Genomic DNA, 13,715 nt, shown 5'->3' with positions numbered 1-13,715 from the left:
TAATCCTTTTAATACTTTTGATCATACGTCTGTTTCACTGTGAGATTTTATAAAATTTTTTAATCTTTTGAAACTGAAAGTAATGGAAGAATAAAATTTTACAAAGTTATGTTAATTATTATTATTACAGTTGTGATAATTATAATTTTTAAAATTTCACAGATAAGAATTTTTATAGTATCATTGGCAATAAAAACAAAAAGTTAATGAATGAACGAATTACTCTTTTATTATATTAATTTAATGCTAATATTCATGCTTATTATGGAAGAGAAATTCAATTTCATTTTACAAAATAATTTTAACAGCAACATAAATTTAAGAAAACAATTTTCTATTATAATCATAAAAATTTTAAATTCATTGCCATTTTCCTAATTTGTCAAATATTAGTCAATTTATTTGCTTATTTTGGAAAAAAAATATAAAATTTCAAGTGTCAATTAGTGCAAAATTTCAGATCAATAAGCGTAAAATTTTATGATTAATTTTACTAAATTTTGATATCATTCTCTTGTAAAAATATTTGCTACTTTAATGCATCTCTAATCCTATACTTTTCAAATTTTTGATAATTTTAAAATTTATAAATACAAAGCTATAAAACGACTAAATGACAAAGATAACGAATAGTATGTACAATTAATGTTATCATATCTTTCAAATTGGAAAACATTTATTTCTTATGCTTACACTTTTAAAACTATAGAAAATTATTTTTTTTTTTTAAATTTAAAATTTGATAGGAGGAAAAAATGTTTAGAGCATTAATATGACAATTTATTTTAAAGTAACAATGATAATTATCAGTGAGTTTCACAATTAATATAATAAAATGACAGCTCCATCGCATAAAAAAATTTTGTTCATTTCTTATCGAAGATTTTGTCATTTCACGAAAGAAAAATTTTTGTAAAATTTCTGAAACAATTTTTATGAATTAGTAAATTAGTGATTAAGTGATAAAATGTTTATCACTTGAATAGCATAATCCATTTATTATTCTTTGCTTTCAAAAAGTTAATTTGCAATAGTTATTTTGTTTTTCTTTTATATAATTTAGTTCAAATTCTATGCTACAATGCTTCTTTTATTTTACTTTAATTTTCGAACACATTTTTGAATAACTTTTCTCCTAATTTGATTTTGCTTTTAGCTTCAATTTAAGTAAGATTCATTAGTGTTATGTGTATATTTGAAGAGTTGACAGTTTTGAAAAGTAATGGTACCCGTATACAGGTATGGTACCTACATGCAGGTACCATACTTGTATCTGTTATATTATCATAAATTTTTGCAGTGCAATGCAGAATCGATTGAATTTTTTAAAAAAAAAGAAAATTTAAAGCAATTTAAAACTATGCAATTGGATTTTTTTGTTTCTTTTTTTTCCAAAATATTTTTTCATATAATGACAAATAATTCAATTAAAATTTCCGCAGTTTTTTATTTTTTTCTCATTAAAAATTTGATTAAAGAAATTAATTTTATTTTGAAGTTCAAATATTCGCAAAATTTTGCTTTTTTCAAACTTAAATTTATTATAAAATTTCCTAATGTCCTTTTAATGTCCTTTTTTCTCCTTTTTTTTTAACACTTTGATGGAAATGACCAAACTGGATTCTACTTGGAATAACAGATAATCAGAAGAATTTAATTCTTTAAAAATTTTCAAAATAATTACAGATTGAGGCAATATTATGTCATCTTCTTGTACTATTCACATCTTTTCATTATGCCAATATCGTAACATATTTTATCATTTTAGTTTGCATCTTTTTTAAGGAAATTTAGTGAAATATTTTAAACAATCAATTCTGAAGTCATTATGATAACCTTTACTATTAGCTTGCATGCAATGCTGAATGGATTTGACCTTATTGTATTTGACCCGAAATGTAATGTGTCAAACATTGAGATAATTAATTCTATCGATGCTATAAAGAAGTTAAAAAAAAAAATAAATAATAATTGAATAGTATTAAATTGAATCATTCTCTCAAATCTGTATATACATTTCATTCTCTCTCATTCATCTCCGTCTTAATCATTCGGTCATTCGGTCACTCATCATTCAATTTTTAAATCTATTTCTGTCGTTCTCATTTTAATCGGGAAGCCTTTATATTGTCAGCAATTTGTACTTCTTGCGTGGTTCTTCAAAGCACTATTTTTTATGAATTTTTCAAAATTTTCTGTTTGCAGTAAAATTTGAATTGAAATGATGTTGCTATTAGCCATATTTCTGTCAACATATTTGCCTGTGACAAATGGTGCCACAAGTCAACAAGCCAAATGTCTAATTGACTGCTATGCAAAGTGCCTAAATATTGGTTTGGTTAGTTTATTTATCATTTCATTCCTCATTCCGCTTTCTAATAATAATGAACAGAGTGACAAATTTAAAAGCAAAAGAGGAAAAACAAACAAATAAAAAATGGATGGTTGTATTTGTTAATTAAGCTAGTTAAGCAATTTTGATAACTGATGTAAAAGTTAAATTTTGTAAAAGTAATTAGTATCATTGCTATATCAACTTAGTTGGAATTCTTTTCTTTTTTGCTTTAGTTCAAAAGTTGTATTAAAAGAAAAAAGAAAAAATTGGTTTTTTTTTTTGTATGTCAAAATGGTCAAAATGATTTTTTTTTTTACTGCTAAATTGTGTAATTACATCGAAAATGTTTGAAAAATGCAAACAATTAATAAATAATCTCTAACAATTACAATTGATAAATGCGCTCATACCGCAACAATGATGAAAATAACAGTTGTAAAATAATTTTGATCTTTTTCAGAACCTGTTGATAATTATATAATCGAATAATCTGAGCTTTTACTTAAAGTAAGAATATTAAACAAGGAATAAAACTGAAAAAGGGAAAAACAAAACAATGTTTATTAAATTTCATTTTTTTTTTATGAGGAAAAAAAAGATTTTTTTTATGAATAGCAAGAAAAGTGCATACTGTATTTTGCATAATATTTCAGGCGTACTGTATGCGTATACTGTATCCACACGTTGTACTGTATTTTAAAATAAGCTTGTTTGATTATCACTAAAGATATTAATTTCTTCTCCTCTTTTGTGATTTAGTATTCCAATCAAAGTTACAAATATTTCTATGTTATATAATCTTTCAACCTTCATTGAGCATATGTTATACTTTTTTCCTAGCAATAAATAGCCCTATAATTCTTTCATCTTATTGTTGAAATATAGGTTAAATGAGTTTAACAAAGTTTAATCAACAACGTCCTTTTCCTAAATTATTGCCGATTTGTCCTTGACCAAATTTCTCGTTTCATATTGGAATAAAAAAAAAATATATATATTTTCGAACGAAATATTTTGTTTTTTAAACTTATTTTTCATTTTTTCTTTATTCTTTTCAATTCATTTTTAGAATTTCTATTTCTTTTTTTTTTTTTTTTTGAAATTATTTAATTTTCCAATTCATCAATATTCATTTCATTAGTCTTTTTATTAGATAGAATATGCTTTTCATTCATGCATATCAATCAGACTGGTTTCGATTGAAAAAAAAAGTCAGTAATGTTCCTCATATTTAAATTTCAATTATTTATTTTAAAATTGCTGAGACTGTTCTAGTTGATGATAAGAAAAAATAAAAAATATTAAAATCAATAATATGTTTCATGCTTAAATTATAAGTAACTGATTAATAAAGACGAAATATTTTATGATATGAATAATTTGATATATTTTAATGATAATAATAAGTTTAACAGAAAATAATATTTTCAAAAATTTTAAATTATCTCAATATCTTTACACGAAAACTGTTTTATTGTTGACTTCCTCAACTTGTAACTATTTTGAATAAAAGGTAAACATTCATTGATTTAAAAATTTAATAAAATCTTCTGAATAAGGAAAATATGCATTTTGCATTTGCATTTTAATTGTATGTAACAATTGTAACAATTCAATACACAATTTAAGAGTTGCTGAATTTGATTTTATGTTTGATCATCCAAATACAAAAGTTTACAAAATGTTACTTTAATTGTAGCTAAATGCAACACAATGCAACTGCAATACTGCAAGCAACCGAAAATTATGCTCGACAAATTTTGATGAAAGTATCATTCAAAGTAAGCAAACAGTAGATTATCAATTTAATAAAATTAAAATTGATTGAATTAAACAATTTGCATTTAGTTGGCACATATTAATTCGAAGATTTTTTCTTTAAACTTTGCAAAAAAAAAAAAAAAAAAAAAAAGAAGAAAATGGAATAGTAAAATAGTAAGAAATATTGATACATTTGAGTGCTATTTTTTTAACTTCCACAATTTTTTTTTTTTCATAATTTATCTGAAATGATCAACAAAGTTAAGTGGTTTGTAAAATAATAACATTGAATTTTATTAAATTTTAAAATGTTAAATTAAATTCTAGAATTTTATTAAATTTTGAAATTTTAAAATCGATCATTTTTCTCGTTTGTGCTCTTCTTCTAAATTACAAATTTGAAAATAACTTGATTAATGAATTCATTATAAAAATTAATTACAGATAGTATGACAAATGATGTAGTTCCGGTAAAGACGGAATATTTGAATTCACGAAAAATTCGAATTGAAATGAATGATAATCGTATCAATGCATTTGTGTACATTTTTGAATATTCAACTGTTAGTACTGCACCCGATAATTGGATTTTTGCTGTTAGTTTAAATTTGAAATTATTTTACTTCAAAGACTAAAAAATGAGATAAAATTTGAAATTAAATGAACTTATATACAAAGTAATATTTTGATTCATTTTGCAAAAATCAATTTATAATAATTTCGTATTTTGCTACAATTTCATATTCAATTAATTTTCCTAATCGTTTTAGTATTTAATTCTTTCTATTTATATTGATTGCAAATCAATATAAATGTGCATATTAAACTATTTCAATCTTATAAATATATCAAACATAAATTTTGTTTAGCTCAAAAAGCTTACCACTTACTTTCTTTGTAAATCATATAAAAGTAATATAATACATTAATTAATTTGTCATATCTATCATTAAGTTTATTGTAGTAAAAGAGAGTTGATAATTTTTATCTTTCATTTTAATGCCTCAGAGTATGCTTATTAAATAATAAATCTATTGCAGTTTAATTTTCCTAAAATTTTTCTTGCAAACTAATTTACCTTACTTTTTATTCATCCATTTTATCAGATTTCAATTTAAATACTTACTTAGTCCTTCTTACAACTTATTTATTTTGCATTTAATTAGCATATGGCTATTTTATCTAATTAAAATATAATTTTTGCATAATTAAGACAGTAATTTCCAGGGTGTTAACTCATCACCAGGTATGACTTTTACAATTAATGATGCTTGTCGAGATTATCAATTCCGAGTAATTGTGATTTTAAAAAATGAGGACACTGACCGTTGGTTGGTTGTTTACCGACCTCGAATAATACCCGTTGATTTACCTACATTTGCTATAACACCTGATAAGGTTTTTTTTTTTTTTTTTTTTGCTTAAAATTTCTTGTTGATAGAAGCAAATTACTAAAGTAAGAATTACTCAATTTTTTCAAAATATATAGTTAAAGCATTTTTTTTTAATGCTTTAGGGAATGGTTGATAATTCTAGTGGATATGATAATTTGTATTAGCTGAAATAATTACTTAAAATTAGCAATTTCACACTTTCGAAAAAAATAGTCGAAATTATGCAAAATTACATTTTTTATAAATTTACAAAAACACACATAAACATACTTAATTTACTTTTAATAGAATTTTTAAGTACAAATAATTTGCTCTTAATAGAAATCTAAAATACAAAGATTCGTTGAATTATTACAGATTCAGACTGCACCACCGGTTTATAATGCAGATGATGGTACAGTGGTTGTTTACATCTCATGGGAGAATCCAACCGGTTACACGGATGAAGATATATATGGCTATGAAGGTCCGGCAATTTATCCGGTTCAATGCAATTCACCAGAAGCAGAATTGCCATCACCATCTGTAGTTCGTTTTATTTCATATTTTGAATGAAAGCAGTAATCTATTTTATGATTGTATAAATTAGAAATTAATTAAAAAAGAATAAAAATGCAAAAAAAAAAAAAAAAGATTAATAAATTAAAATTTGATTATTAAATTGAATAAATCTGAAAGATGAGACATATGCAAATATTTAGGAATTAAAAAAAGGTGGTGGTCGTTTACGAATATCATTACCATCTGAAGTATTAGATAGTAAATGTAGAGTTTGGGCAGAGGTACAAATGCTACCGCGGTGCATTCGATTGGAACCGTTTAGCATTCAACAATCATTTGAGCTTAATTGTGACAAGTTGACAAATCTTGAAGTGTGTAAACATGGTAATTTATTTATTTATTTATTTACAATATCTTCAATTTTCTTCAATTCTTGGCTATTTTACCATATTTTTGTTTTTGTCTAAATCATTTATTTAACACAAATAAAATTTATAAAAAAAAAAATTTCATTATTTATAGAAATTGCACCACAATGCACCGATGTTATTGACATTTGGGGTTACGGAAGTAATGCAACAATTATGTGGTCACCACTGGATAATTTTGGTACACCACTTTATTATCACATTCGTTATGGTCCTGCAAAAATGCAGGTAAATTGCTTATGCAAGTCTTAAAAAAAATTTTTTTGAGCTTCAAATCTTAGGAATTTCCGAAATTTATTCATTCAATAATCCTAGAATATAAACAGTTTTAATTTTTGAATATAAAATCTAAAAAAACAGGAATTTAAATATGGATAAAACATTTAAATATAAATAATTAAATTTTAATAATATATGTATAAGTCAAATTATAAATGCTAAATATTTGTAATTAATTATATTTTTTATACTGCCTTTTTTTCCTATATCTATCTGAAATTATTTAGTATTAATTAAATATTTCTGATTGTTTACACTCTTATGATAAACGAATGACATGCCTCATTGATCTAATTAATAGTTTAGATAATATTTTAGTGTAGTTGAAATGATTGAAATTAAATTTAATTTAAATTTTATTAAATTTAACAGAAAGGAAATTAAATGGTCAAATAAAATGTAGTAAGAAAATTCAGAAATTTAAAAAGCAAATTTTTAAAAACAAATTTAATCTTTTCTTTTTTTTTTTTTCAGGGTGTACCACCACTTGCATCATGGACGATTGCATCATTGCATGAGATGAAAACAATTGGTAATAGTACAAATTTACAACTTCATATCGTTCCGGATATCGATTACGGAATACAAGTTTGTGCAGTTTACAATGAACATCGGAAACAACCAAAATTTGAATTACTACGCGTCATACCTTTTATTTGTACCTCTTGCAAAATAACTCGTTGGTTTTTTCTTTTTCTTTTTTTTTTTTTTAAATTTAAAATTTTATTGATTTATCAACTATTTCTATCATCATATAAATATCTGATAACAATATCTGATCATTAAAATAATGCCTATTTATAATTAACTAATACTTAAGAAAGTTTTTCAAAATTTTATCTCTTTGATGTTATCATTATTATCATTGTTAGAAATTTTTTAGCTTTTTCAATTTGTTCAAATGCATTCTTTATTATAATGATATGATGCATTTTATGATTCTTAACTACTCGTTTTTAAATTAAATTTTATGATTCCTAATTTTTTTTGTAAACTATTTTATGATTCTTAATTTTTTCAATTTCTTATTACCTATTATAAAAAGCTTTCATTTGCAAAATTTTTATGATTCTGACACTTCCTTTCAACTCTTCATAATCTTTGATTTATATTTTTCGCCCATTTTTTTTTTTTTTTTTCAATTCCAATATTTTCATTTCTTTGAAAAAAAAAAAAAAAATTCATTCATTCAATTTCTTTATTTCAATCATTTCTCATAACTTTTTATTCTTTTTCAATGCTAATTTTAGCAGCGGAATCATTTGGACGTTGCGGTGAATGCACTAAAATTGAAGGACCTTTACTGCTTGGGCGTCGTTGTCATCCAAAAGGCGGAACCGGTTGCACCTTAGCTGGGACCATTTCCAATATTTCCGATATCAAAGGTTGAAGAAGTTTAAAAGAAATTAACAATGACTTTGTCACAAATTTACATTCATTCAACAGTGCTGATAATTTTGTTGATAGAAAGAAAATGTATATGTAATCCTTAAATGAAATTTCAAACTTTTCAAGACCACGGAACACAAGGTCATTAGTTAATCTTGCATATAATAACATTAAAAATAATCAATAATCAAATAATAATAAAATAATATTGAAAAGAAATAATAAAATCAACAAAATAATAAATTTCAGTTTTTTAAAATTTTTTTAAAAAAATACAAAACTTTAGAACAAAATTGCTAAGATTAAAAATGTTTCAATAACATGTGAAACGGTTTTCATTTAACTAAAACTTAAATTTTTTTATTTGTAAATTTCAGACGATGACATATCACGAAATCCATTAACAGTATTACCATCAGATGTTTTCATTGATTCCCCATCTGATAGCACAAAAAGCAAAATGAACAATAGACAATCCATTTCGGTTTAGTTTTCAAATCTATTTCTATTTTTAAGCATTCAATATCTAACATTGAATTCAAAATTTTTTAAAATTTAACTTTCAGCTTATTCATGAAAATTCGAACACTTTAATTCCACAATTACCAACAAAATCTACGACTAAATTACAAACATCATTGTGAGTTTTAATTTAAATACTTTCTTCTTGATCATCTCGATTTACACTCTCTAAAATTCTTTGTATGCATCTTGTTGCATTTTATTTTCAGTTTTTGATTCAAAAATGAAATTTAATCTTTTAATAATCAAAAATACAGGACAGAATCTGAAGCACAGATCATAGAACAGTCAGCAGATGAATTTTCCATCAATGAAAATGAAGCAAAAGAAACGACAACTTTGCATAATAGTCAAAGCGCTTCTGTCATATCAAATTTAAGAAGCGCAATCGAGTAAGTATGCTTTCTTTACTTTATGTTTCTTTATAATAACTAATAAAGTATGTAATTTACTAGTGAAAGTTAATTGGAACAGCTTTTTAAGCATCAAACAAACTTTCTAGCATTTTAGAGTGTCAACATTGTCAACATTATCCACACTGTCAACATTTGCTCAACAATCTCAAACTGCAACTGCGCCAAATAAGGAAAAATTGCAATCTAATCTAACTTCATGCACTCTTTTTAATGGTGTCATTTGTGAATTTGGTTGCATCGATCAAACTAAGTAAGCAGTCATAGAAATTTGAAGTTTGATCAATGGTTATCACCTGAATTATCAAATAATCATTTCTAAAGTTTTATTTAAATAACCAAAATATTTAATATTTAAAATTAATTAATCCATTCCTGTATCTAGCAATACTTATGACTGTATGATATTTCATTTGATATTTTCATAACTTTGGAATATATTGAATATGACAAAATGCGACAAATTTTAATTATATGTGAGAATTATTTTTTAGAAGAAATTTTGAATTGAAATAATTTTTGTTATGTATTTTTGCGCAATTAAATTTTTTTAACATTTAAAATGGCTAGTTATGAAGATTTTCAATCTGGACAAACATATAAACTAGCACAGTTTTAAAGGCTAAGAAATGGACAAAAATTTTCGAAGATTAATACAAAGTTAATTTGTGGGAAAAAAAATTAAATTTTACTATTTAATTTTTTTTTTTTTTTTTAAGATGCAATTGTCCTCAAGGCACTCGTGTTCTTATGGATAATGGTGCCTGTTTATCGCAATCAAGTGATAAGCCACCATTCGTATGTCTTTCAACCACTGATGTAAAAGCCAATTGGAATCCATGGATACATACATTGCAAATTCGAAGTAAAAAGGTTTGGTAAAATCTTTTCATGTTTAAATTTCATTGAAAAACGGTTTAGATAACATTTATTTAATTTTTTTTTTTTTTTTGATTAATTAATTAGGAATTTTCATGTACTTTTTTTTCATAGAGTTGTGATTTTTTTTTTTATAAGATAGCTTTTTCTTATTGATGGCATTAATTGAATCCACAATAAAATTCATAAAAAAAGCAAACCTAGCTAATTTGTAGTGCAACTTTTGTTCTTTATTTAATAACATAAAATTTTATAAAAAATATTTTTTTTAATAAATTTCTAAAAAAAAAAATTTATTAATAGTAAAAAATAACAGAAGAATTTATTGGTATATTATTCACAGATTTACGATGAAATTAAAATGCATACAAATTATGATCGAATATTTTTGGAATTTGGACATATAAAGTATATTATGAAAGGACAAATTCCATCCAATGAGGTCATTTTTGATGAGCGAAATGAAAAGAGCAATAAAGTGGTTATTCGAACTAATGTTAGTCAACAATATTTTTTTTTAAATTTTTTAAACTCAATTTTTTCTCCTTTTAAAAAAAAAAAAAAAAATAAATTTTTCTTTTTGGATACTTTTTACCAAAATGTTTCACTTATTATATTTGTTCATCGATACATTTAAAAATTTAACACATTTGCAGAAAATTTTACAAAGTGGACTATTTTTAACAGCACCCTATTCATTTTATACAAATCAAACCATTGAACCATTAACTCACCAATATGGTTTACGCATTTGTGCATTTAATAATTCTGAAATTCAAAATCCTTTTGCAGTAGATTGGACTCGAGGCACTGGTCAGTCGGTAAGTGTTAAAAGTGTTAGTAATAGTGATGTAAGCATAATGTGATAATCCAATATAAATGCATCATTCTTTTATGGCAATTTTTAAAATTATCTACAGTAAAAGCTATGGGATTACTACTGTAGCGACTTAAACTATGTACAGTAAAAGCTATGGATTACTACTGTAGCGACTTAAACTATGTACAGTAAAAGCTATGGGATTACTACTGTAGCTACTTAAACTATGTAAAGTAATCATTACTTTGGCACAATTTTAGATTCCTTACAGTGACAACTGCACACAGTAGTCACTACGATATTGCCTTAGGCTATTATAGTATCCATTATGAGATTACTATGGTATCATTTTAGACTATGTACAGTAATCGCTATGACGTATATATAATAAGCAAGATGTGATTAATGTTATCACAACATATTTTGTATCATAAAGGAGATGCTGATGTCAGTGTGTGATATCAATATGTCCTTTGTTGTCACAAGGGACATATTTGATATCAGTATTTTATATCATAAAGGTCATAATGATATTAAATGTATATTATGCAAGATCAAAAGCAATGATTAGTCTTTTCTAACTGTTTGAACTACGTACACTTAATTGTCAGAAATACATTTTATTTTAAATTTAAAATTGGCATTGAATTTGAAACTAATTCTTTAGTGATGTAAATATTTGTTTTTTATATTAATTTGCAGTCGTATTAGTTTTTAAGAATTCAATTTTTCTTGCTCTATAGAATTTCATTTTTTTTTTTTTTTTTTTTTTTTTTTTGTAGAAACAATTTTGTTCAATAATATTCAAGAAAAAATTTCAAAGATTTTGAAATTTTTTTTTTGTTTTTGATTTTAAAATCAATTTCAGATATTTCATTTAAATGGAATACAATTTGAACGTGATCTTATGAGAAATATAGTTTCCAATGAACAGAAGCAAATAACAAAAATGGCATTTGTTATTGTACCAATAATTCTGATTGTCTTATTGGTTAGTGATCTAAAATCAGTCAAATACTTTTTTTAGTGAAGTAAGAGTGACAAAAAACTTTTATAGGGTGACAAAAAGACCAGAAGGAAAGTAGATGTAAATGAAAGGGTGATAATGAAGTCTTAAATTTATTTCTTTCTTTTTTTTCAGGTCTTTCTGCTTGCAGCTATCATTTACATGAATTGCGCTCGACTGAAACGTTGCTATGATCGCCGGAAAACTCGACACTTTCGTCCATTTACGTGGAATGGTGACATACCACCAATGATGACAAATGGTACCGTACACGAGAAGCATTCATCAGTTATTACAAAATCAACATTCTGAAATGGATTTCCATAAAAGATCGTTTGACAAATCAAAACATTCCCGGTCCTTTTCACTATCATTTTTTTCTTTTAAATTCTTTCTTTCTTTCATAATTAATTTAAATTATTGAAATTCTCATTCAAATTATTTATTGTTACGTGAAGTGAAGGACAGAAGTTAACAAATAAATTATTCATTTAATCGCTAAATTTTTGCTGCAAATTTGTACAGTTTTGACTAAGTTATTCAATTGTATTTAATTTAATAATTGATAATAAGTTAATCACATATTGAACAGTTATAAAATTTTTAATTTTAAAATTCTCAAACAAATCTAATTTCACAACTATGTATATTACAATTTGACGTTAAACAGTTAATGAACTTAGATTTGTTTTCAGTTTTTTTTTTTTTTTTATTCTTTGATTGTTGTGATAAAAATTTGTTTGCAAATACACTCTTTTCAGGTTGACTTAATAATGTAAGTGAAATATTACTAAACATTTTACTCAGATTGTTATTTTATATAGTGATCAAGAACTTTTGCTTACAAATTATTAAAATTTTGTGCAAATTTGAAATTGCAAATTGATTCTATCTTTATAAAATTGATCTTCTCGTTGTAGTTGAGGCAATCATCCTGAAATCTAAATTTTCAACCAGTAATCATGGAGAATGCTTGCTTCATAAATTTTTCAGCCATTTATGAAGTTAATTTTAATAATAATGTGCTTCTTTTTGATCTAATTCTTTTTCTCAATATCTGTATTTGAAATGAAAATTTTTCAGCATTTAAAAAAGTAATAATAATAAACAAAATGTTTGGAACAAATTTTGAAAATACAGAAAAAAAATCTAGAAAATAATTTAGGTATTATCTATTTAAAGCTTATAAAAAAAATCCATGCGATATTCTTAATCTTGCTTTTACTATTTGCCTATTGTTTCAAAAATTTTATTTAAATTATGAATACGTCCGCAACTTGATTTTATAGATAATATTGTAATTTGTAATTTTTTTGAAAGATTATAGTGAAATGATTTAATTTCAAATGAAAAATTTATTTAATGAAAAAAAAGGAAATAACAACAGATATTGTATGTGTATGTATGAATTTTAAAATTTCATGAAAACAAATAAAATGTATTTTTTTTTTTTTATTACCTTGCACACAGGCAATTCATATATGTTGTTTACAAGAATTAGTAATAAAAATCAAAAAATGATCACAAAAAATTCGGTAAAACAAAGATGAACTTTAAGTATCATACGTAACAAAAGTCTTACGTACGTGACATTAGAAGAGTCTAAAGGTAATAATATAATATTCAAAAAACATTTTCATCAAAACTTTCACTCATCAATAAGAAAGTAAAAGTTTTTACTTATTTTATAGTTTGAAATAGTTGAAAAGCTATTTAAATAACATTGTAATAAAATAGCAAGTAGAAAAAAAGTTTGAATAAAATATTTTAGAAAATTGCTGCAATAGAAAATTGAAAAAAAATAAAACTAATATGAAACAATAATAAATTAACAAATAATTTCATTACTGATAAGCAAATTTTTGGATATTTGCATAGAATTACATGTAGCAAAAAAGCTATGTTAATTAATTTAAAATATTGAAACGATTAATTAAACGAAATGCGGTGAATGTGATTTAAAGTTTTTTTCAAAGAAATTTAATTAT

At 24.1% G+C, this 13,715-nt stretch overlaps 1 protein-coding gene across 1 annotated transcript; it reads left to right on the top strand.

Moving 5' to 3' along the window:
* Positions 1-2,221: 2,221 nt before the first annotated feature.
* On the top strand, positions 2,222-12,039 carry Bma-hpo-36 (Uncharacterized protein; the record flags this gene model as incomplete). The annotated part of the gene is made up of 18 exons (XM_043081238.1): positions 2,222-2,338; positions 4,035-4,116; positions 4,541-4,692; positions 5,324-5,494; positions 5,848-6,018; positions 6,192-6,375; positions 6,514-6,647; positions 7,173-7,377; positions 7,949-8,083; positions 8,465-8,571; positions 8,654-8,727; positions 8,867-9,001; positions 9,120-9,275; positions 9,742-9,895; positions 10,245-10,397; positions 10,558-10,722; positions 11,590-11,712; positions 11,863-12,039. 18 exons carry the CDS (start codon positions 2,222-2,224, stop codon positions 12,037-12,039), a joined length of 2,595 nt encoding a protein of 864 aa, XP_042937172.1.
* Between the last annotated feature and the right edge of the window lie 1,676 nt (positions 12,040-13,715).

The sequence above is a fragment of the Brugia malayi genome (genome assembly GCF_000002995.4).
Source record: "Brugia malayi strain FR3 genome assembly, contig: Bm_v4_Chr4_scaffold_001, whole genome shotgun sequence".
Lineage (NCBI taxonomy): Eukaryota > Metazoa > Nematoda > Chromadorea > Rhabditida > Onchocercidae > Brugia > Brugia malayi.
This window is presented reverse-complemented; position numbering and strand designations above follow the sequence as displayed.